This window comes from Hylobates moloch, unplaced genomic scaffold, assembly GCF_009828535.3.
Source record: "Hylobates moloch isolate HMO894 unplaced genomic scaffold, HMol_V3 SCAFFOLD_1, whole genome shotgun sequence".
Classification (NCBI taxonomy): Eukaryota; Metazoa; Chordata; class Mammalia; order Primates; family Hylobatidae; genus Hylobates; species Hylobates moloch.
Genome location: NW_026652276.1, coordinates 102344169 through 102370091, shown reverse-complemented (window position 1 = coordinate 102370091; position 25923 = coordinate 102344169). Strand labels below are relative to the sequence as shown.

At 50.2% G+C, this 25923-nt stretch overlaps 1 protein-coding gene across 3 annotated transcripts in view; it reads right to left on the bottom strand.

The window, feature by feature from the left end:
- The window catches only part of HIP1 (huntingtin interacting protein 1), a 195742-nt gene that overhangs the window by 94139 nt on the left and 75680 nt on the right, over positions 1 to 25923 (bottom strand). Inside the window, exon 1 of one of the 3 annotated variants that reach the window (XM_032756408.2) lies at positions 7661 to 7727. The exons of the other annotated variants lie outside the window; for them this stretch is intronic. Within the exon in view, the coding sequence (XP_032612299.1) occupies positions 7661 to 7678 (18 nt within the window). The 5' untranslated portion in view covers positions 7679 to 7727. Of the gene's footprint in view, positions 1 to 7660; positions 7728 to 25923 lie in introns of those variants that run through there. 3 annotated transcript variants of the gene reach the window in all.

Sequence of the window (25923 nt, the reverse complement as noted above, 5' to 3'; positions counted from 1 at the left end):
CTGCAGACACCAACCTGTCTTAGAGACGAGGAAACAATATGACGAGCTCAACTAACTTGTCTACAATCTCAGAGTTGGCAAGTGGTAGCAATGAGACCTTAGCCTCTGTGACTCCAAAGCCCAGGTTCAGCATCTGGAGCAGCCTCAGGACACAGACGAGGCTCCCTTAATCCTCTGTGCACAGGGGACAGGGCCGTGGAGTCTGGCTGGGATCCCACTCACTCAACCATTCCCATTTACAAATATGCCTCCCACCCTGACCCCTCTCTACCTGCCCACGGAAACCTCCTCCAAATTAAAGATGCATTAGGACTTCAGGGAATCTAAAGGACACATGGGGAATTTATTTATTTTTCTTAAATGACCCATAGATTAATTTCTTTGGGGCTCCGGGGCAGGTGGAATCTTCTCCAATTATGGAAACCTTTGGCTCAGGGGCAGCCGTGAGACTACGTGCCTGTCCTGGGTTTGAACTGGGACCTCTCTGGGCAAGAAGGGAGAAAAAGGTGGAGGGGAAACAGCGCTTGGACTTGAGCTTCAAGAAACTCACCCAGCTGCACGTGTGTTGCCGGGGAGATTGGAGTAAGGGAAAGATGGCAGGAAGCGGGGAAGTGGGAGGAGAGATAGTGTGATCGGGGCAAAACAGCACCGTGGGAGGGGCTGTCTTAAAACCCATGTTTGCATCTGGACTTAGCCCCTGATGAGAAGTGCAACTCGGAGGGGCCTCTGAAGACAGGTGCTTCTAGGACACTAAATTCTACTTCACAAGGCCACTGTGAGGGAGAAAATAATCCAGGTGAGATTGTTCTGTCAATTGCAAATATCTATTGATGCGTGGTCACACTTGGTGCATTTCAAGGAAATCTCTCTCTCTCAGCTCTGTAAGACTTTTCAACAGACAAGGACTCAGCCATCCTCAACCCTGGATCCCTTCATATCTTAACGTCCTCACCCAGGGGCCTGCATAAAAAGGAGGTATTAAGTATGTGCGTGAATTGAATGGAACCTCATCTTGGTGAGATAAAATCTTAGTGATCAGTGACGATGAAAGATAGTAATTCACAAATAGTAAACCAAAAATTTTTTTCTCCTAAGCAATTTTTTTTAGAGACAAGGTCTCACTCTGCCACCCAGGCTGGAGTGCAGTGGTGTTATCATAGCTCACTGCAGCCCTGACCTTTTGGGCTCAGCCTCCCGAGAAGCTGAGATTACAGGCACACACCATCATGCCTCGCTAATTTTTTCATTTTTTTTCTTTTTGTAGAGACAGGGTCTCACTATGTTGCCCAGGCTGGTCTCAAACTCTTGGGCTCAAGCGATCCTCCTGCCTCAACCTCCCAAAGTGCTGGGATTACAGGTGTGAGCCACTGTGCCTGGCCAATTTCCGTTCTTTATAAATTACCAGGTCTCAGGTATCATTAAAGCAGCACAAATGGACTACGCAACTGACCGTAGTAAAAAACACATTTTACTGTGGTACACATACACCATGGAATACTATGCAGCCATAAAAAGGAACGAGATTATGTCCTTTGCAGGGACATGGATGGAGCTGGAAGTTGTTATCCTCAGCAAAATGACACAGGAACAGAAAACCAAATACCGCATGTTCTCACTTATAAGTAGGACCTGAGTGATGAGAACACATGGACACATGGCAGGGAACACTGCACACTGGGGTCTGTCAGAGGGTGGGGAGGGACAGCATCAGGAGGAATATGTAACGGATGTTGGGCTTAACACGCAGGTGATGGGTTGATCTGTGCAGCAAACCAGCATGGCACATGTTTACCTATGTCACAAACCTGCACATGTACCCCTGAACTTAAAAGTTGAAGAAAAAAAATACATTTTACGGGGCCACCCAGTACTTACTTATGTGCATGCATAGATACAACCAAAATCAGTTTCATGATCTAATGCTTACCCTCTCACGTGGAATATACCTGGATGTTTTCTCATCTATTTCACTCTTGTTTTTATTTTTTTGAGATGGTCTCTTGCTCTATTGCCCAGGCTGGAGTGCAGTGGTAGGATCTCAGCTCACTGCAACCTCAGCCTCCCGAGTAGCTGGGATTACAGGTGTGTGCTGCCTCACCCGGCTAATTTTTGTATTTTTAGTAGAGATGGGTTTCACCATGTTGGCCAGGCTGGTCTCTAACTCCTGACCTTAGGTGATCCTCCTGCCTTGGCCTCCCAAAGTGCTGGGATTACAAGCGTGAGCCACTGCGCGCACTCTTTCATATGCTGGCTGCAGCCCACTAAATGGATTTTGTGGCCCAGTTCTGAAAATGCTGCTCTGTTTGCTGGGCAGGTCACCCATCAGTCCTTGGCATCATTTTGCACAAGGATCTCTCCAGTTGGGCATTTAACTTCTACCACATCCCTCCTCCAACGCAGCAAATAAATGTGACACCAGCAGCAACAACAGGTTGACCAGAAGTCTCTTCTGCTCCACCATCAATATCATTTACTCAGAACATCTGAAATACCTTCTTTCCACTCCTCTCATCTACCTGCTGGGTAAGTCAGGTGTCTCACATTTGAGGAAGTAGTGAGATTCAGGAAGAAACTCCTGAATTTTAAAAACAGCTATAGGGCTATAGGGAGCAGGGCACAGTGGCTCATGCCTGTAATCCCAGCAATTTGGGAGGCTGAGGTGGGAGAATCGCTTGAGCCCAGGAGTTCTAGACCATACTGGGCAACATATCAAAACCTCGTCTCTACCAAAAATCAGAAAAGGCAGTCAAGCATGGTGGTGGTGATTGCCTGTTGTCCCAGCTACTTGGGAGGCTGAGATGAGAGGATTGCTTGAGCCTAGGAGTTTGAGGCTGCAGTGAGCTATGATCGCACCACTGCACCCCAGCCTTGACAACAGAGTGAGACCTTGTCTGTAAAAAAAACCAACAAAAACAGATAGAGGGGATTTACGAGGCTCAGAGTCCACATATAGACACTCATCCTTCTTTCCTAAGTCTTCTCCCCTAGGAACCCAGAGGCCAAAGGCCACGACCCCCAGCTCTCTTTTGAAATTAACTTGTGTCCATTCTAGAATCTAGTCACTAAATATTTTTCCTCACCTTTTATTTATTATATCGCTATAGTGCATACTTTGACTGTCAGAGAACTGGATAAAAGACCTGGTTCTACCCCTGGTGTGGAATATCAGATGTCACTTTTCTGAACTAATTTTCTTATCTGTAAAACGTGGCTAATCATTTCTGCCCTGCCTTCCTCATGGGGTTGTAGTGAGAACAAGTGTGAAAATGCTTTTATATAGGCCAGGTGTGGTGGCTCATGCCCGTAATCTCAGCACTTTGGGATGCTGAGGCAGGAGGATCACTTGAGGCCAGGAGTTCAAGACCAGCCTGGGCAACGTATAAGACCCTGTCTCTACAAAAATAAATAAATAAATAAATAAATAAATAAATAAATAAATAAATAAATAAAATAAAATAAAAATTAGCCTCGCTTGGTGGCTCATGTCTGTGGTCCTAGCTACTCAGGAGGCAGGGGTGGGACAATAGCTTCAGCCTAGGAGTTCGAGGCTAGAGTCAGCTACAATTGTGCCACTGCACTCCAGGCTAAGTGACAGAGTGAGACCATATCTCTAAAAAAAAAAAAAAGGAAACAAAATTCCTTGTACACTGTAAAGCACCACACAAATATAAATTGTTATGTACGTTATATTCTTTGGTAATAATTGATAGTGTTGACTCTATTTCCCAAATTACAGTACTGTGCACTCTGTGTGTTTAGTGAAAGGCACACCCTCCATCATCAACCCCTAAAAGGCATCTGCACTTTATCCCTGAGTGCAGGGTTAAACCAGCTCTCCCTTGGGCAGATATCTGATGTCATCAAAAATTCATGGGTCGCAGCAGCTGGTAAATCCACTGTCTCCAGTCGTGTGTACCCTCATTCACAAAAATCACCAGGCCTGGGAGAATTGGTCCCAAGAGCCGTCAACTGAAATATGGCCTGTGCTCAGCTCTGCAGGCCAATCAAAAAAGCAAAGCATGAGAGGGAAATTAAGAGTCACCTTAGGCCCAGATGAGACAAGAGATCATCAATATCAGAACAGCCAAATTAGCCGGGCATGGTGGCGGGCGCCTGTAATCCCAGCTACTTGGGAGGCTGAGGCAGGACAATCACTTGAACCCGGGAGGCGGAGGTTGCAGTGAGCTGAGATCGTGCCACTGCACTCCAGCCTGGGTGACAGAGTGAGACTCCGTCTCAAAAAAAAAAAAAAAAAAAGAACAGCCACCAGGTATATGGAAGACTTACTACTCCAGCTTCTATGCCTTAAAAGGATTATTTCCAACCTTCTCTATTATTATATTCATGATACAGATGAGGGTAAGAAGTTATGGAAGAAACTTGCTAAAAATCGTGCAGGGAGGCAGCATACAGTGGCTCACACCTATAATCCCAGCACTTTGAGAGGCTTAGGTGAGTAGATTGCTTGAGCCCAGGAGTTCGACACCAGCCTGGGCAACATGGCAAAACTCTGTCTCTACAAAAATTAGCTGGGTGTAGTGGTGTGCGCCTGTAATCCCAGCTACCCAGGAGGCTGAGGTGGGGAGGATCGCTTGAACCTGGAAGGCGGAGGTTGCAAATGAGTTAAGAATGCGCCACTGCACTCCAGCCTGGGCAACAGAGCAAGATCCTGTCTCAAAAAAGAAAAAAAAAATCATGCAGAGGGCCAGGTGTGGTGGCTCACGCCTGTAATTCTAGCACTTTGGGAGGCTGAGGTGGGTGGATTGCTTGGGCCCAGGAGTTTGAGACCAGCCTGGCCAACATGGTGAAACTCTATCTCTACTAAAAATACAAAAATTAGCTGGGCATGGTGGTGCTGGGGGTGCGCGTCTGTAGTCCCAGCAACTAGGGAAGCTGAGGCACGAGAATCACCTGAACCCGCGAGGCAGAGGTTTTAGTGAGCCGAGATTGTGCCACTGCACTCCAGCCTGAGCGACAGAGCGAGACTCTGTCTCAAAAAAAAAAATTCATGCAGAATCAGGTAAACTAGAATCTGCTTTTTCTCACTCTGCATAAGCAAGAGAAACCTCCAAGGCTGACACTGGACTCTGTCAAGGATGTTCCTGAAAGGCTGCGTTTGAGGTCAAGCCTGCAGCCAAAAGCCCCCACCAGAGATGGGAATTTAATGGCTAGAACAGAAAGTACTTTTGGCCTCTTGCAGGAATGAAAAGCAGACGCCAATTCCCCAGGGTGGGTAAGGTTCTTCTTGCTACACAGTCACAGGTCTGTACTCTTTACAAAGAGCTGCAGACAATTGTTTCTGGACTGGGTGCTTGGCTGCTCAATGATTAATGAGAATCTAATATCACTTGTTTGGACCCCAAGCTAAAAGAGGAAAGAGGCAATAGATGCGCCTCCCCAGGGCTCAAAATTCTCCAGAGGTTTCCCAGTGCTTACGGGCCAGGGTCAGAATGCCTTGGTTGGCATTCAGGGCCTTGCTGGTCTGGCCCCAATCAACCATCTCGATGTTTCCTGATTTCAAACCTCTGTACCAGCCAAATGTCTTCAGCCTCACCCAATGGGCTCTGCCCATCCTCTTCCTGCGATTCTCCCAACAGGCAATGCCTACCCCACCCAACCTCCAAGGACCAACTGAGGTCTTGGTCTTCCTTCTGAACTCTGCACTCCAGTCCCTTCTCAGACCCCCATGGTCCTCAAAGCTTTGGCCTTCTGATCCAGGCCTGTATTGATAACTAACTGTTGAGTTGGCCTGTATCTCTCTGGATCCTTCACTTTCATGCTAAGGGCCTTGAGAAGCAGGGAGGGAGGCCTTCTATGATGTTTCTTTGTGTTCTTTACCCAGCACTTGCTATAGAAATTATGGGAATTAAATAAACGCTGTTGATTAATGAGGGATGGATGGACAGAGGTCCCTGAGTCCTATAAGCTGATCCTGGCAGGCCAAGCTTTGCGGGGAACCTGGGTGCAGGGCTGGGAGGATGCTCAAGGGTGATTTGGTTTAGTGGCCATTGGACTAAAGTAGAGTTTCGAAGCTTCAGATCCCCCAACCCCCTAATCATAGCCCAGACAGGTGACTCTTCTGGTCTTGCTCAGACACCTCTAGGAAAGAACTACTGCTTAGTTTTCTACATCTCCACCCCCATAGCTGCAGAGAGGTGTGTTTTTTTTTTTGAGAGGGAGTTCTAATACATGCCCAAAGAAAGTGAGCTTTCATGGCAGACAGACAGGGAATGCTGGTCCAACCTCTGGGCACTCACTGCCCAACCATGGACAGGTATTTCTCTCCAAATAAAGACAGGAACCCAAATAAAGACATGAAGCCCCTCACGCAGCCGCCAACCCCAGGGGCAATGCTCAGTTAGTCTGAGACTGATGCAGGCCATAGAAGAGGACTCTCACCTGTCATCAGCCCCCATCCCATTGTCTCCTAGCCAAGACAGAGTGCCAAAGGCCAGGGCCAGGCAGAGAACCAACCTCCCTTGGTTGCCTCGAAAGGGCACCCTCTGGGGAAAAGTAATGTAATTCTGAACAAGATAAACTCAAATTCTAGTACCTCCTCATCTCTATGGCAAGGGCAGACCCAGACCCTCTACCCTCCCCACCCCCCGCCAAATACACACACACACACACACACACACAGAGCCCACGACAGCTCCTTTCCTCGAAAGCCCTTTTTGCCTCCCCCCCACAAGACCCGCCTGACACATAGGCCCTTGAGGGTTGCAAGGCTGGATGGTAGGGACAGTACCCTGGGTCTAAACTCGGGGTCAGGGTGGTTGAGATGGCAAGGGCACCCTTAAATCTCCATTCAGAGTGAGAGCCAATCAAGACCCCTGGAAAAACCTGCAGTTTCCGGGGCCTCCAGGTGCTCTCTGCGAACCCCCCTCCCATCAGAATCCCCTAAATCACATGCTGGTAGCGGCTGAGGGCTGCTCCTTGGTCTCAATCAATAAGCAATGATTTCTTCAAGCTCCTACTGTATTCGCGGTGGAGGTGGGGGTGGAGGGCTGCTCTGGGGGAGGGCAAAGACCCCTCCAGAGGAGCTCATTTCTAAAGGAAAGGGGGAGTCATGCTTAGGAGGTGAAGGTGTTGGCTGCACCTCAGGCCCACTGAAGCTGGGGTTCCCAAGTGGCCAACCTAGAACCTCCCCCGTCTCTGCCAAGGGCTCCATTCCTGCCCCCTCACCTCCTAGGATGGTTGAAACCCTGGCTTCTCCCTGTCCTCCCAGCGCCACCTGTGCCTCCCTGCCCACGGGCTCAGCCCCACACATCTTCCCATCGATCTCCTGTAGGTGTGCGGGCAGGGGGCTCCAGAGGGCACAGTACAAGCCCCTTCCGGCGGCGCTGCCCTCCCTCCCGCCCGGCAGGTCTCCTGAGGTGGGCGGCGAGCCCCGCAGCCCCGTCCCTGGAGTCCAGCGCGATCTCCCGGGCAGCCCGGCGGCGGCGCGGCGGGAAAGCCAGAGCCCATCCCGGCCGGCCAGCCGCCTCCAGAATCCTGGCCCGGCTCCCTCCTCCGGCACGCCTGGAGTTGGGGCCAACAGGCAGGATCAACAATCCAGAAACTTTCAATGGATCGCGCCTGCTAGGAGGGGGAGAAGGGAGGGCGCCAGGGCTGGGGGGATGGGGAGGGGGCTCGGGGCAAAGCCCCTGCTCACACTTACCATCTTGCTCACATCCATGACCGAGGCTGCGGGGCACCCCCCCACCCCTGGAGATCCCGCTTCCCCCAAAGCTGCTCCCGGCTAATCGCGCCCCGAGGGTGCCATGCTGCGGGGAGGGCGGCCGGCAGGGTCCCCGCGGACCGGGGCAGGCGGCGGCGGCGGCGGCGGCGGCGGCGGCGGCACCGAGGCTGGACCGGAGAAAGGAAGGGGAGGGGGAGGGGAGGCGGCGAGGGGGAGGGGGAGGGGGGCGGGCGCGGAGCCGCAGCGCGCGCCGGGGGCGGGGGAGGCGCGGCCCCGCCGGCAGAGACCGGCGCGCCCGAGCCCCCGGGGACCGGGAAATCCCGGAATCAGCTGGCGGGGGCGCGGGGGGAGACCGGGAGGCGGGTTCCCGGGCCCGATCCCGCGGCCCCCGGGCGCGCACGGCGAGGGTGTGATTTGAATAACAAAAGGTGGCTTCTCCCCAGAGTTCCCGGTGGCGGGGATCGCCGAGCCCGGAGCGAGAGGCCGCCGGCCCGCCAGGAAGCGTGTGTGTGTGTGTGTGTGTGTGTGCAGGCGTGCGTGTGCATGCATGGGTGTGTTTTGGTGGTGGGATCAGTGGGACTCAGGAAGTGAGCAGGGGAGGTGGTGAAAAAGGAGGGACAGATGGGGGGCGCAGTAGGCCGACATTCCAGTGGGGGCAGGGGGTCCGCTCGGCCCCTCCCCACTTGGCTTCCCTGGACAAAGGGGGAATTCACGGCCAGTTGTTTGCCTCCTGCGGCTAATCTGGAGGGGCCTTCCGAATGAGTCTGGGGTCTCCAAACAGATGGGCAATTGGGAGGAAGTGGAACAGGTATCCCCAGGAAGGCTCTGAGCGTCCCCCTCCCACGTGAGCCACAGCCAGTCCTTCCTGGAGTGAGGGAAATTGGCTCCGTGGTTCCTAAATGATGTCTGCCCTGCGCTGGGAGCTCCTTTCTCTCAAGCCAGAATCCCGATGTCCCTTTCCTTATTCGATGCCGAAATGCACGGCAGACGTTCCCCTCTGCAGTAGACACAGCTGGTGGCCTCAAAAGGGCTCCTGGCAAATGCTCCTTTGGGGCAAGTTCTCCGGAAAAAGCCTGGCCATCCAAGCCTATAGTTTCAACATAGTCTGTCCCCCCAAAATCAGATGGCAGTAAAGTTTTGGATGCAGCAGGGACCTGAGAGTCCACCTAGACCAGCCCCACTTTATACGGAGAGGAAACTGAGATCCAGAGAGGGAGAGGGAGGTGCCCCAGGTCACACACCTGGCAGGGACTCGGGGGCAGGGCAGACTTCAGTAAGGACCATCCAGCCCAAGCCCAAAAGGGCTTCCCATGCTGCCACGGGGCAAGCCTGAAGTTGGGGCTTTTAAAATAATGAACAGGTGGGCCTGGCTCCCGGAGGGCTCACGCCTGTAATCCCAGCACTTTGGGAGGCTGAGGCAGGCAGATTGCTTGAGGCCAGGAGTTCAAGACAAGCCTGGCCAAAATGACGAAACCCCCGTCTCTACTAAAAATACAAAAATTAGCAGGGTGGGGTGGTGTGCGCCTATAATCCCAGCTACTCGGGAGGCTGAGGCAGGAGAATCGCTTGAACCTGGGAGGCAGAGGTTGCAATGAGCCAAGATCACACACCACTGTGCTCCAGCCTGGATGACAGAAGGAGACTCCATCTCAAAAATAATAATAATAATAAAGAATGAACAGGTGATGGGATCCAGAACAGCTGCGAGGCCAACCTCTGCACCCACATGAAGGGATCCACATGAAGGGGCCCCGAGGAGAAGATATCTCCTATCATGGCCCCAGGACCTGCTGGGCTTGCCCTATCACAGACCCTTCCCGTCAAAGCTGAGTTCTTATCAATGAAATTGGGACTCTTTATCTGCCTGCCTCCTAGGGGTATGTGAGAGCATCAAGATATAAGAAATAATATAAGGCCGGGCTTGGTGGCTCACACCTGTGATCCCAGCACTTTGGGAGGCCGAGGCAGTTGGATCACTTGAGGCCAGGAGTTTGAGACCAGCTGGGCAACATGGCGAAACCCCATCTCTACTAAAAATACAAAAATTAGCTGGTCATGGTGGCGCACACCTGTAATCCCAGCCACTCGGGAGGCTGAGGCAGGAGAATCACTTGAGCGAGGGAGGTAGAGGTTGCAGAGGGCCAAGATCATGCCACTGCACTCCAGCCTGGGCGGCAGAGTGAAACTAGAGTCTTGCTATGTTGCACAGGCTGGTCCCTTCAGGAGTTTGAGAACTCCTGGACTCAAGCAATCCACCTGCCTCAGCCTCCCAAAGTGCTGGGATTACAGGTGTGAGCCCCACACTCAGTCTTCTATTTTTATTTGTTTTTTCTTTTTTGGTTTTCTTTTTCTTTCTTTTTTATTTGCTCCTTGTTTCTCTTTTTTTTTGAGACAAAGTCTCACACTTGTTGCCCAGGCTGGAGTGCAATGGTGCGATCTCGGCTCACCACAACCTCTGCCTCCTGGGTTCAAGAAATTCGCCTGCCTCAGCCTCCTGAGTAGTTGGGATTACAGGCATGTGCCACCATGCCTGGCCCCGGCTAATTTTGTATTTATAGTAGAGACGGGGTTTCTCCATGTTGGTCAGGCTGATCTCGAACTCCCGACCTCAGGTGATCCTCCCGCCTCAGCCTCCCAAAGTGCTGGAATTACAGGCGTGAGCCACTGCGCCCGACTGTTTCTCTGTGTTCACAATCTGTTCTTCCTCCTGTTCTCTGGCTCAACTAATGCTTCTACCTCCACTGAGCTGGTTAAGCTGGAAACTTCAAAGGCAGCCTTAATTCCTCCAGCAACAATCCCGGCTCCCACTCCATCTAATCAGGTCCCACATCCCTGCCATTCTTCCTTGCCTGTAGCTTCCAATCTATGTCTTATTGACTGTTCCTTCCCTGGATAAGACTTTCAACAACAGCCTCTGCCTCCAGTCTCTTCCTGTCCAATTCATCGTATACACATCTAACTGTGACTCCCCACTGGCCAGCCCATCCCAAATAGAAAAAAAAGAAAAAAACAACAGGCCAGGTACGGTGGCTCATGCCTGTAATCTCAGCACTTTGGGAGGCTGAGGTGGGAGGATTGCTTGAGGACAGGATTCGAGACCAACCTGGGTAACAGAGTGAGACTCTGTCTCCAAAACAAAACAAAAAAACCCTTCTGGTCGGGTGCGATGGTTCACGCCTGTAATCCCAGCACTTTGGGAGGCTGAGGCGGGAGGATCACCTCAGGTCAGGAGTTCAAGACTAGCTTGGCCAACATGGTGAAACCGTCTCTACTAAAAATACAAAAATAGCCGGGAGTGGTGGCGCGTGCCTGTAATCCCATCTAGTCGGAAGGTTGAGGCAGGAGAATCATTTGAACACGGGAGACAGAGGTTGCAGTGAGCCCAGATCGCGCCACTGCACTCCAGCTTGGGCCACAGAGCGAGACTCTGTCTCAAAACAAAACGAAACAAAACCCTTCTATGGTTCATTTGGTTCTCAATGCTATAGACATATCTGCCTCCATTCTTGTCTATCCTCTCTCATCCTCCCACCCTGCCCATCCATCAAGCTGTTCATCTGTGCCCAGGATGCTCCTGGAAGGTCCTTCCCTCTTCCTGAGCTTAGAAGTGTCTTTCTCATCCTTCAGGACTGACCTCAAATGTTACCTTCCCTGACCCATCAGACACAGCAGGTCCCTCGGGAGTCCCTTCCCACAATGGACAGCCTTGAGCACAGCCTGCATCTCCCTAGGATGGGAGGGTCTGAGCCCAGGACTACCTGGCTCACCTGTGAGCAAACTCAGGCCAAAGTTGGCCTCACTGGTCTTTGCATCTTGAGTGCCCTGCCCCTTACTTCCAGCCGGAATTCCACCCCCACAGCACGCCACGTTTAACAACCACTGAAAAGCACAGAACAGGCCTAGAAGGCTCTGTTCTTTGACATAATTCGTACAGAAGGTGCAGTGGGTGCGTCTTGATAGAGACTGACACCTACTGGTGAGTCGAGATTCTGCAGCCTAGCCCTAAAGACCACACTGAGGTTCTCACTGCCAGACTCTGGCAAGGCTTTATAGCCTCCTTTAGAGGCATAGAAGTCCATTAATTCCCAGTAATGATATTTAAGTCAAACAATATTGCTTATAAAAGGGACTTGGGTAATGTATGTTACTATGCTAATGCTAGCAGTAGGCGTATACAGAAAGGGCTGTAATGTTTACAAAAGGTATTTTTACTCATTATTTCATTTGACCCTTAAAAAGTCAGGAAAGGGGCCAGTTCTGGTGGCTCATGTCTGTAATCCCAGCACTTTAGGAGGCCAAGACAGGAGGACTGCTTGAGCCCAGGAGTTTGAGACCAGCCTAGGCAACATAGTGAGACCCCATCTCTATTTCCATTCAAATTAAAATAATTTTTTTTAAGTCAGGAAAGGCATAGAATGGGTATTATTATTACAATGCCTATTTTGCAGGTATTGTGGAAGAGTGCATGGATGAGACCTGGGAAGGGCAGTGGGATGGGGAGGGTTAGTCCAAAGGTTCTGTAACTTTGCCTACAGTGTTTTAATTTTTATAAGGAGAATGTAATGAAATGTTATTACCTGCATAATAGTGATGGCTATTAAAAGAAATAATAGAGTATGGCTGGGCGCGGTGGCTCACACCTGTAATCCCAGAACTTTGGGAGGCCTGGGTGGGTGGACCACTTGAGGTCAGGAGTTCGAGACTAGCCTGGCCAGCGTGGTGAAACCCTGTCTCTACTAAAAATACAAAAATTAGCTGGGCATGGTGGCAGGCACCTGTAATCCCAGCTACTCGAGAGGCTGAGACAGGAGAATCGCTTGGCCCTGGGAGGCGGAGGTTGGAGTGAGCCAAGATCCCGCTGCTGCACTCCAGCCTGGGTAACAGAGTAAGACTCTGTCTCAAACAAACAAACAAAACCAAAACAGAAATAAGAAAGTATGGGTAGGCCCTGGAGGCAGACAGATTTCAAGTTGAATTCTGGCTCCATTTCTTTCTAGATATGGGCAAGTTCCTTAACCTCTCTGAATTTCAGTTTTCTTACCTGAAAAACAGGCTAATAAACATTATTCCTCCCAGGGTCAATGTAAGAATTAAGTAAGCCCATGTATGTAAAGCACCCAGCACAGTGGGTGGCTGGCTCTTGGCTCTACGCACCTGTCTCTCAGCTTACTTGGTGGCTAGCTCTTGGAAGCTTCTGGATAATTTTTTTTGTTTTGTTTTTGAGATGGAATTTCACACTTGTTGTCCAGGCTGGAGTGCAATGGCACAGTCTAAGCTCACTGCAACCTCCGCCTCCCAGGTTCAAGCGATTCTCCTGCCTCAGCCTCCCAAGTAGCTGGGATTACAGGTATGCACCACCACGCTCGGCTAATATTTGTATTTTTAGTAGAGATGGGGCTTCACCTTGTTGGCCAGGCTGGTCTTGAACTCCTGACCTCAGGTGATCCGCCTGCCTCAGCCTCCCAAATTGCTGGGATTACAGGTGTGAGCCACTGGCCCTGGCCAAGATAATTTTTTAAAAGATTAAACGTAAGAAAAAAAAAGGATAAAAAGCCAGGATAACAGTAGTCATTTTCATTAAAATGACAGCAAATAAGTAGGTTTTATGGTGCGGGGGAGGAGCTAGAGTCACTGACCATGCCCAGCTGAGCTGTGGAGGACATTCACCAACACTAGCTGAGTGATTCCTCATCTCCCCATGGGAACGCCTGCAAGCAAAGCCTTAGCCATAGTGAGTGAGATTCCAGCAGGGCTGTGATCCTGGTGGCTCTGGCACAGAGCATTCTCACTGGGCTTGCCTTGGACAGGAGATGGCCTTTTTCAGCAAATACAGGAACCTTCACTTTGACTCAAATGAGAAAAGCCTTTTGCTGCCTCTCTTTCTGGGGGCATGATTACACCCTCAGGAAGCACACGAATTCCTAGACCTAGGGCTTAGTTCAGGACACCTGAAAGGTGCAGCGTCACTCAGGAACTAGGAAGGTGGGTGCTGCTGGTGGGAGAGGGGGCACTGTGTCATGCTATGAATCATAATAACAGATAACATTGATCACGTTCTTAGCATAGTGCCAGGCACTGTGACAGACGTTTTACAAGGATTGTTTATTTTCTTTTTTTTTTTAATTTATTTTATTATTATTTTTTGAGATGAAGTTTCACTCTTGTTCCCCAGGCTGGAGTGCAACGGTGCAATCTTGGCTCACTGCAACCTCCAAGTCCTGGGTTCAAGCGATTCTCCTGCCTCAGTCTCCCGAGTAGCTGGGATTACAGGCATGAACCACCGCAGCCCGCTAATTTTTGTATTTTTAGTAGAGATGGGTTTTCACCATGTTGGCCAGTCTCATCTCAAACTCCTGACCTCAGGTGATCCACCTGCCTCAGCCTCCCAAAGTTCTGGAATTTCAGGTGTGAGCCACCGCACCCGGCCTGGATTTTTTCTTTTAGAACTAAAAACAGAACTACCATTTGACCTGGCAATTCCACTACTGGGTAGCTACCCAAAGGAAAATAGATCATTCTGCCAAAAAGACACCTGCACTCGTATGTTCATCAAAGCACTATTCACAATAGTAAAGACATGGCATCAACCCAGGTGCCCATCAACAGTGGGTTAGATAAGGAAAAGGTGGTACATATCCAACAAGGAATATTATGCGGCCATAAAAAAGAATTAAATCATATCCTTTGCAGCAACATGGATGCAGCTGGAGGCCATTATCCTAAGTGAATTAACACAGAAACAGAAAACCGAATACTGCATGTTCTCCCTCATAAGTGGGAGCTCAACATTGGGTGCAAGTGGACATAAAGATGGGAACAACAGACACTGGGGACTCCAAAAGGGAGGAGGCGGACAAGGGTTGAAAAACTACCTATTGGGTACTGTGCTCACTATCCGGATGACGGGATCATTAGAGTCCCAAACTTTAGCATCGCACAATATACTCATGTAACAAACCTGCACATGCACCCCCTGAATCTAAAATGAATTTTTTTTTTTTTTTGAGATAGAGTCTCGCTCTGTTGCCCAGGCTGGAGTGCAGTGGTGCAATCTTGGCTCACTGCAACCTCTGCCTCCCAGGTTCAAGCAATTCTCTCACCTCAGCCTCCCGAGTAGCTGGGATTACAGGTGCCCGCCACCACGCCCGGCTAATTTTGTGTGTGTGTATTTTTAGTAGAGATGGGGTTTCACCATGTCAACCAGGCTGGTGTCGAACTCCTGACCTCAGGTGATCCACCCGTCTCGTCCTCTCAAAGTGCTGAGATAATGAGTGTGAGCCACCTCGCCTGGCCACAGTCATTAAATCTAATGAGCAGCTGTGCGGTGCTTTGCTGACCACAGGGTCTACAAGTGCAAGGCACTCACCTGCAGCGTGCCAGGGGCATGACCAGATGTTCTGCCTGTGCTGTCCTCTCTGATGCTCCCAGCGAGCCTCACCAATGTGGACACTGAGATAGACAGACATTAGTGACTTGCCCAGGGTCTTGCAGGGAGTAACCATGACCAGTTATCCGCCTGCCTGTTCCTTGCTTCCCCCCATATCCACAGCCCCCTTTCCCCGGGGGTCCACTCGGCACAGCAAGGACTGAGATGACTTTTGGTTGACAATTTGTCAGCCTTTTAGGAGCGAGCCCATCTGCTGGGATATGTCTGCCCCATGGCACTCTCTGGACACCAGCTGGGGATGTTGGATCTGCCCCTGGGGAACCCTGAGAGCTGCAGCATAAATGAGTAATGAGGTGAGGCCTGCAGTGCCGCTTAGAGCCAGGAAAGGTCAAGTGCTCTGCAATCATCAGGCCCCCTCCAGGACCAAAGTCAGACTGGAGAGGACGGCAGATCCCACAGGGCCCAGGAGCATAGCCCACTACATAAGGTGCCTGGAAGTGGACCCTCCTGGTTAGGAAAGGGCCAGGGCCTCCTAAAAGGGATGGCTTAGAGGCTCCAAGTACCCCTCTCACTCTGGTACCAACAAAACTGTGCATGAACATGGCCAGACATGGTGGCTCTTGCCTGTAATCCCAGCACTTTGGGAGGCCGAGGCGAGCAGATCATCTGAGGTCAGGAGTTTGAGACCAGCCTGGCCAATATGGCGAAACCCCATCTGTACTAAAAAAAAAAAAATTAAAAAATTAGCCAGGCATGGTGGCGAGCGCCTGTAATCCCAGCTACTTGGGAGGCTGAGGCAGGAGAATCACTTGAACCCAGGAAGCAGAAGTTGCAGTGAGCCGAGATCGTGCCACTGCACTCCAGCCTGGGTGATAGAGAGACTCCGTCTCAAAAAACAAAATGAAACAAAACAAAAAACTGTGCACAAACCATGTGAGTCAGCCTTAGTTTTATCCTCTGTGAATCTAGGAGTCTGGTTCTAGTCCTGTTTACCAGTGGCTGCTTTTGGGACTTTCGCTGCTGCTAAGCCATCTCAGAAGTGTGCTTCCCTTCAGAGGAAGGGACACATGAAAGGCGGAATGAGTGGACGAACAACAGTTTCAAATCAAGAGAAACCAAAGTTCTCCCAGAGCTCTCAGGCAATTTACCAGGATACTCTGGGTCAGGGTGTGCATGGCTGCTCCAAGGCCCTGCTGGCCCTGGCAGCAGCTGGTTGGTCTGCAGGGACCTGGACAGACCAGCCAGGTCTGTCCCCATTTAGGGAGGCACCATGCACTTGCACATGTGGACGGAGCTGTGAAGGGGAAGATCAGCATGCAGTGTGCTTGAAGAGGTGGGGCAGCGGGACTGAACACGAGTGGCAGTGTGACCAAGTGTGAGGTGTGGTGTGAGCCAGGTGAGTTCTGTGCTGGAAGCAGAGCCATCTCACTGAACAGATACACAGTGAGGGTGAGGGAGTTCCAGCTGGGCAAGGAGTTCCAGCTAGACCCCTTAGGCCCTCCTGTGTAGGCCACAGAAAGCCAGCACAGGCTGCTATGCAGGGAGGGGTATGCTGGCCAGCCAGCCAAAGACAGACTCAGGTGCAAAGCACTGGGCACTTCTTGGCTTTTGGAGCTCCAGCTGAGGCTGGCTGGGGTAGCTGGGGCTGGTTGGAGTAGCTGAGGCTGGTTGGAGTAGCTGAGAGCTGGATGGAGTAGCTGAGAGTGGTTGTAGTAGCTGGGACTAGTTGGAGTAGCTGAAGCTGGTTGGAGTAGTTGGGGCTGGTTGGAGTAGCTGGGGCTCGTTGGAGTAGTTGGGGCTGATTGGAGTAGCTGGGGCTGGTTGGAGTAGATGAGGCTGGTTGGAGTAGCTGGGGCTGGTTGGAGTCACTGGGTGGGGTCACGGAGGAGCATCAAGCCTCAAAGGGTGGCTCCTATGGTCCCTCCCCCTGTAGATTCAGCAGAGACCTCTGAACGCTTTGCCCCTGATATTAATAGATCTGTTTTTCCTCCTGACACTGCTGTTCCCCCCATATTAAACACAGGTGTCCACGGTCCCTTTCCATAGATTTGACATAACAGGGGAAAGGGTGACTTCAAGCATGGCTGAGCTATATGGAGATGCCAAGTGCACCCCCAGAACCTTTCCATTCTGCAAGATAGACCCCCTAAGCTGCCGGAAGTCAGGGGCTGCAGAGGTGAGCCAGGAAGACAGAAGCCTGAATTGGGGCCATGGCTTCAAGAAGGGGGCAAGGAGAGACATGAGACGTGCTGTGGGAAGGAAGGCGGCACAGAGACAGCCTGCCCAGAGAGCAGACCCTGGGAATGGGAGGCAGTGGGGACATTAAGAGGAATCAGTGTCAGGTTCGGTGACTCAGGCCTGTAATCCCAGCACGTCGAGAGGCCAAGACGGGAGGATTGCTTGAGCTCAGGAGTTTGAGGCCAGCTTGGGCAACATAGTGAGACCTGGTCTCGCTGGGACTACAGGTGCATGCCACCATGTCTGGCTAATTTTTTAATTTTTTCTTAGAGATGGAGTCTCACTGTGTTGTCCAGGCTAGGAACTTTTTTTTTTTTTTTTTGAGACAGAGTTTTGCTCTTATTACCCAGGCTGGAGTGCAATGGCATGATCTCGGCTCACCGCAACCTCTGCCTCCCGGGTTCAAGCAATTCTCCTGCCTCAGCCTCCCAAGTAGCTGGGATTACAGGCATATGCCACCACACCCGGCTAATTTTGTACTTTTAGTAGAGATGGGGTTTCTCCATGTTGGTCAGGCTAGTCTCAAACTCCCGACCTCAGATGATCAGCCTGCCTTGGCCTCCCAAAGTGCTGGGATTACAGGCATGAGCCACCGCAGCTGGTCTGGAACATTTTTAAATGAAATCATAGCAAAGCACTTTTCCAATGCTCCTCGCCCTTCGAGTGAACCTAAGTTACTATTAGCAGCAGTAGCGGCAATGACCCTGAACACTATTTTCCAAGCACCCACTATGCACGGCCATGCCTACCTCTGAATCTGAGAGGTCAAAAATAAAGGAGCCAGACAGAGGGTGGAGGAAAACAGAGGTTGTTATTGCCGGCTGCGGTTCTTCACCCCAGCTGCACACTCCAATTACCTGGGAAGCCTGGGCCCCGCCCCAGGGATTCTGATGTAATGGGTCTGGGATCAGCCTGGGCATCAGAACTTTAAACTTCCCCCAGGAGGCTGTGATGTGTAGCCAAGACTACGAACAACTGAACAACCACAGCCAGGACTCAGGAACCCCCGGCCTGGCCTTGGCTGAAGCTGAGGGCTGCAGGAAGCAAGGAAGTGTGGCACTTCCCTTAATGCTTCTCCTACACAGGGAATTTCCAAGCTCCCACCTGGAATTTTCCATCCCTTGGTCAAAGGTTCAGAGACCTCTGAACACTTTGCCCCTGATATTAATAGACCTATTTTTCCTCCTGACACTGCTGTTCCCCCCACATTAAACACAGGTGTCCACGGTCCCTTTCCACAGATTTGACATCACACAGGAAAGGGTGACTTCAAGCGCGGCTGAGCTATGTGGAGATGCCAGGTGCACCCCCAGAACCTAACCATTCTGCAAGATAGACCCCCCTAAGAAAAACACCTGGCTTGGTCTGAGGATCCCATGATTAGCTGGCGGGTTCTGGGCAGCAAAGATCTGCTGAATTTCTAAAGCCTCTCCAGGCAGGCTGCGGGTGGCCGGCAGGGGTCAGAGGGCCTTTTAGAGGCACCAGGACAGATGGGAGCCACTCAGCCAAGTCCCTGAGTCAGCAATCAGCCTGGAAACCTCGCCTCAGGGGTGCCCCAGGCTGCCAGAGCTCTCTGCCCCTGCCCGCCAGCTCCTCCCTGTAAGTGGCAATTTGGAGCACCCTTAATGGCCCAGTTCAGGAGCTGCCAGCCTTGTACTGGGGAGAGGTTTTTCCACTGCTTCTCCCCCGGAGGACAAGTCCAGGGATGTGTCTCTGCCCAGTTATCTCTCTTTTTTTTTTTTTTTTTTTTTGAGACAGAGTCTCCCTCTGTCACCCAGGCTGGGGTGCAGTGGTGCGATCTTGGCTCACTGAAACCTCTACCTCCTGGGTTCAAGCGATTTTCCTGTCTTAGCCTCCCGAGTTGCTGGGATTACAGGCGCCCACCACCACGCCCGTCTAATTTGTGTATTTTTAGTAGAGACAGGGTTTCGCCATGTTGGCCAGACTGGTCTCAAACTCCTCGGCCTCCCAAGGTGCTGGGATTACAGGCGTGAGCCACCGCACCCAGCTCTGCTCAATTATCTCCAAAGCAGTGTCCCAGAAGCATGGACCAGGCTGAGGGCAGGAAGTACCAGCTCAGAGTCGCCTGCAGTGGCTCAGAGCTGGCGTCCTCGCCCTGGGGAGGGTGGCAGCCAGGCTAATTCCATGTTATCATGGCTTACAGGAAGCCAGCTTGGCTCGGCTGTCAGCCAGTAGCAATTTACCGGCCTTGGGGGCAGAGGGAGGGAGAAGACGGAAGAGAAAGGAAAACATAGCCCTCTCCCCACCACACAAAAAAACTGATTCTGGGTTATTGTTAGGTGCTTATTCATCCCACACATTTCTTTTTGAGAGCCACGACATGAGCTCTGCAACCAAAGCCATTTAGCAAGAGACAGCTGCCCACACAGGTGGAGGGAGGGGCATGGGGGGACTCAGCCTGAATGAAAACGGGGGAGGGTGAGAGGGTCTTCAAGGACCTGAGGCCAGGCACAGTGGCTCACGCCTGTAATCCCAGCACTTTGGGAGGCTGAGGCAGGGGGATCACCTGAGGTCAGGAGTTTAAGACCAGCCTGGTCAACATGATGAAACCCCATCTCTACTAAAAATACAAAAATTAGCTGGGTGTGGTGGAACACGCCTGTAGTCCCAGCCACTCAGGAGGCTGAGGCAGGAGAATCACTTGAACCCAGGAGGCGGAGGTTGCAGTGAGCTGAGTTCATGCCACTGCACTCCAGACTGAGTGATAGAGTGTCCATCTCAAAAAAAAAAAAAAAAAGAAGAAGAAACAGAATTAATGTCACATGTCTGATTCATTCATCAAATGTTATGGCTACAGGTTCTTTCCACGGCTCTATGCTGCCTCTTGCTGTCCTGTTATACAATCCAGTGGTCTGGAGTTCATTTGGCCATCCACCCAACCAGCCAGGCCAACCTTCACTCGGTACCACCAGAGGCTGGGTTCTGCTCTTGGCTTCAGAGTGAGGGAGGAATACAGGGAGGTGACTGCAAAACTCGGGTAAGAACAGAGCTCAGTGACTTCTCTTTCCTCCTCCTCCGAGTATCTCCTCTGCAGCTGCTGTGGAAAACAGTTTGAGGGCTCTTCAAAAATTAAACAGGGGCTGGGCACAGTGGCTCATGCCTGTAATCGCAGCACTTTCGGAGGCCGAGGTGGGAGGATTGTTTGAACCCAGGAGTTCCAGCCTGGGCAACATAGCAAGAGCCCATCTCTACAAAAAATAAAGAAATTAGCCGGGCATGGTGGCACATGCTTGTGGTCCCAGCTACTCTGGAGGCTTAGGCAGGAAGATCTCTTGAGGCCAGGAGTTCAAGACAGCCTGGATAACATACCAAGGCCCCATCTCTACAACAATGATTACAAAAGTTAAACCGAATTACCACATGACCCAGCAATGCCACTCCCGGGCATCTGCCCAAAATAACTGAAAGCAGGAACTTGAACAAATACTTGCACAGCCATGTTCACAGCAGCATTATTCACAACAGCCAAAAGGTGGAGACAACCCAGGTGTTCATCAGCAGATGAATGCATTGACAAAATGTGGTCTATCCACACCGTGAAATATTATTCAGCCATAGAAAGGAATGAGGTTCTGATACACAATGCACTGTGGCTGAATTTTGAAAATATTCTGCTAAGTGAAATAAGCCAGACACAGTCCGGGCATGGTGGCTCACGCCTGTAATCCCAGCACTTTGGGAGCCCGAGGTGGGTGGATCACTTGAAGTCAGGAGTTCGAGTCCAGCCTGGCCAACATGGTGAAATCCCGTCTCTAATAAAAATACAAAAAAAAAATTAGCCGGGCATCGTGGCACATGCCTATAATCCCAACTACTCGGGAGGCTGAGGCAGGAGAGTCACTGAAATCCAGGAATCAGTGGTTGTAGTGAGCCAAGATCGCACCACTGCACTCCAGCCTGGGTAACAGAGTAAGCTCTGTCTCAAAAAAAAAAAAAAAAAAAAAGAAAGAAAAGAAAAAGACAAGCAAAGAAAAGAAATAAGCCAGACACAAAGGGATAAATAATGTATGAGTCCACTTATATGAGGATCTAGAATAAGCAAAGTCATGTCAACACAAAGTAGATTATTAGTTAGTAAGAGTTTCTGTTTGGGGTGATGAAATATTATGGAAATAGCAGAGATTATTGTACAGCATTATAGATGTAATTAATGCCACTGAATTGTATACTTAAAAAATGGTTACAGATTCGGTGCAGTGGCTCATGCCTGTAATCCCAGCGCTTTGGGAGGACAAGGTGAGTGGATCACTGGAGGTCAGGAGTTTGAGCCTGGCCAACTTGGTGAAACCACGTCTCTACTAAAAATACAAAAATTAGCCGGGCGTGGTGGCGTGTGCCTATGGTCCCAACTACTCAGGAAGCTGAGGCGGGAGGATCGCTTGAGCCTGGGAAGTCAAGGCTACAGTGAGCCATGATCGCGCCACTGCACTCCAGCCTGGGTGACAGAGCGAGACCCCATCTCAAAAAGAAAAAAAAAAAAAATGGTAACAATAGCAAACTTTATGTTAAATATATTTTACCCCATTTTTTTTTAAAAAAAGCACAAACGCACACACACCAAAACACATGGTAGGCATAGACCATGGATTAGTGAAATAGACCAGATCTATATATTTATCGGAATTTAGTTTCTAAAAAAGGTGGCATTTCAAATTAGTAGGGAAAGGGCAGGCTATTCAGGTGGTACCAAACAGTGAGAAGTTCTCACTGTGGGGGAGAAACATCCCAGCTTGTGTAAGGAGCCAAAGGCACAAAGCAAAACTATAAACTTAGAAAAAAAAAAAAAAAAAAAGGAAAATCTGTTTCCAACTTTAGTATTGAGAAGACCTTTTTTATTTGTGAGACGGAATTTCATTCTTGTTGCCCAGGCTGGAGTGCAATGGCATGATCTTGGCTCACCGCAACCTCTGCCTCCTGGGTTCAAGCGATTCTCCTGCCTCAGCCTCCGGAGTAGCTGGGACTACAGGCGTGTGCCACCACACCTGGCTAATTTTATATTTTTAGTAGAGACGGGGTTTCTCCATGTTGGTCAGGCTGGTTTTGAACTCCCAACCTCAGGTGATCCGCCTGCCTCAGCCTCCCAAAGTGCTGGGATTACAGGCGTGAGCCACTGTGCCTGGCCGAGAAGACCTTGTTAAGCAAGATATAGAATGACTAAACTGTAAAGGAAAATATTTGTCCTGCAGTAGTACGGTCTCTGAACAGGACAATCTGGCAGGGTCTAATAAATTTCAAATATACACATAGTCTGACCCCCTGGGAATCTATCCTAGAGGAATGTTCCCACAAGTTCACAATGAGCCACGTTCAAGGACATTCCCTGAAGCACTGTTTCCAAGGGAAAGGCAAAAACAACTTGAATGTTCCAGCAATAGTAGAAAGTTGACCCGGCAATCCCATTACTGGGTATCTACCCAAAGGAAAATAAATTGTTCTATCAAAAAGACATATGCACACGTATGTTTATTGCAGCACCATTTACAATAGCAAAGACATGGAATTAACCCAGGTGCCCATCCATGGTAGACTGGAGAAAGAAAGTGCGGTACATATACACCATAGAATACTATGTAGCCATAAAAAAGAACAATATCAGCTGGGCATGGTGGCTCATGCCTGTAATCCCAGCACTTTGGGAGGCTGAGGCAGGCAGATCACCTGAGGTCAGGAGTTCGAGACCAGCCTGGCAAACATATGAAACCCCGTCTCTACTAAAAATACAAAAATTAGCCCAGCATGGTGTCAGGCGCCTGTAATCCCAGCTACTCGGGAGGCTGAGGCAGGAGAATCGCTTGAACCCGGGAGGTGGAGATTGCAGTGAGCCAAGATCGTGCCATTGCACTCCAGCCTGAGGGACAAGAGCGAGACTTTGTCTCAAAAAAAAAATTAAATTAAAAAAAAGAACAATATCATGTCCTTTGCAGCCACATACAGATGCAGCTGGAGGTTATTTTCCTAAGTGCGTTAAACAGAAAAGAAACGGAAAACCAAATATTGCACGTTCTCACTTACAAGCAGGTGCTAAACACTCAGTGCACGGACATAATGCTGGGAAGAATAGACCCTGGGGACTCCAAAAGGCAGGAGGGAAGGAGGGGGAGAAAGGCTGAAAAACTACCTATTAATATTGGGTATTATATGGGCGATGGGATCATTTGAAGCCCAAACCTTAGCATCACACAATATATCCATGCAACAAACCTGCACATGTACCCCCTGAAACTAGAATTTAAATACACACACACACACACACACACACACACACATTTAAATGAAGAAAAATAAAATTAGGATGCTTTCCTACTAAGAAATACTATGCAGTAGTTAAAAAGAATGTGGTTGATCTAAAAATACCAACAGAGAAAAATTTCAAAAATTTCAAAAACAAACTCTACACCCTGGGACACTCAAAAAGGATTTACTTGCTGGCTTGCCAGCCTCTTCCTCATATTTTTTTTAGACAGAATCTTGCTCTGTCGCCCAGGCTGGAGTGCAGTGTTGTGATCTCGGCTCACTGCAGCCTTCACCTCCCGGGTTCAAGCGATTCTCCTGCCTCCCCAGTAGCTGGGATTACAGGTGCCTGCCACCACACCCAGCTAGTTTTTGTATTTTTAGTAGAGATGGGGTTTCACCATATTGGCCAGGCTGGTCTCAAATTCCTGACCTCAGGTGATCCCCCACACCTTGGCCTCCCAAAGTGTTGGGATTACAGGTGTGAGCCACTGTGTCTGGCCTCTTCTTCATTTTTTGAAGGAATTCTGGAGGGTGGAGAACAAATCTGCCCAGCTTCAGGACTAGTTTGTGGAGGTCATCTGAAGAGCTGCCAGAATTGAGAAAAGGGTTGGAATGTCCTCCCAGCAGCTAAATTTTGTGGGCAGGAAAGGAGGCACAGAAGTCGCTAGGTTTGGGTATTGGCATGTGTGCAGTGGTGGCCAAGGGAGGAAAAGAGTCAGGAAAAAGGCTGTTAAAACAGCAGGAGGCCAGGAGCCGTGGCTCATGCTTGTAATCGCAACACTTTGGGAGGCCGAGGTAGGAGGATCACTTGAGCCCGGGAGTTCCAGACCAGCCTGGCAACGTGGCAAAACCCCGTCTCTACAAAAGATTTTAAAAAAAATCACCTGTAATCCTAGCTACTCAGGAGGCTGAGGTGGGAGTATCATCTGAGCCTGGGGAGGCTGCAGGGAGCTGTAATTGTGCCACTGCACTCCAGTCTGGGTGACAGAGTGAGATGCCATCTCAAAAAAACCACACACACACACACACACACACACACAAACAAACAAACAGGAAGAAAGCAAACTAAGGCAGGACTATGTGAATGTGAAAAGGGCCAGGGCCGTACTAAGTACAGTGAAATTCCAATGACTCGCCCGTCATTCGCCGGGTGGAAACACATCAAGTGATACTGACGTGTCCTCACACACTGCTTTGGGTCATTCTGTCTCGTCCTACTTCTGACCAGTTCCAGGGTTGAAAGCATTATGGCAAACCAGAGCAATCTTGCAAATGGCTTTCCCCCAAATCCTGAAGCCGGTAAAAGTGTTTGGCCTTGGACTTACTAGGTGTCCTAGCATCCCCCACGCTGGTGCCTATAACACCCCCCTTCTTCTAGCTCCTTCCCAGCCCAGTAAGGGGAAGGAATGCCCATTGCCAGACGTGCATCCTCATCTTTAATATTCACAACGCTTTGTGGCAATTACTGTTATTAGAAACATAAGCAGGACCGGCCATGGTGGCTCACGCCTGTAATCCCAGCACTTTGGGAGGCCGAGGTGTGTAGATCACTTGAGGTCAGGAGTTCGAGATCAGCCTGGCCAACCTGGCGAAACCACGTCTCTACAAAAAATACAAAAATTAGCCAGGTATGGTGGCACACGCCTGTAATCCCAGCTACTCGGGAGGCTGAGGCAGGAGAATCACTTGAGCCTAGGAGGCAGAGGTTGCAGAGGGCCAAGATTGCACCACTGGACTCCAGCCTGGGTGACAGAGCGAGACTCCATTTCAAAGAGAAAAAAAAAAAAAAAGAAAGAAAAAAAGAAAGGTAGGCAAGAACAAGGCCAGAAACAGGATCAGACCTGGGGCTATTTGCCTCAAAAACTCATGGTCTTCCCCTTAGCGGATGCTGCTAAGAAAGCATTTTATTGGGTACCCACCATGTGTGAGCACTTTTAAGTGCTCCAAGGGATGTAAAATAACTCAGGTTCTGGAACGGGTGTGGTGGCTCACACCTGTAATCCCAGCACTTTGAGAGGCCGAGGTGGGTGGATCACGAGGTCAAGAGATCGAGACAATCCTGGCCAACATGGTGAAACCCGGTCTCTACTAAAAATACAAAAATTAGCTGGGCATGGTGGTGTGCACCTGTAGTCCCAGCTACTCAGGAGGCTGAGGCAGGAGAATCGCGTGAACCTGGGAAGCGGAGGTTAAAGTGAGCCGAGATAGTGCCATTGCACTCCAGCCTGGCAACAGAGCAAGACTCCGTCTCAAAAAACAAAACACACAAAAAAACTAAGGTTCTGCTGTCAAGACAGCCTAAGCCTACTGCCGAAGTATTTAAGATACGATACGTGGTAAAAAATGGCAGCATGGGCCTGGA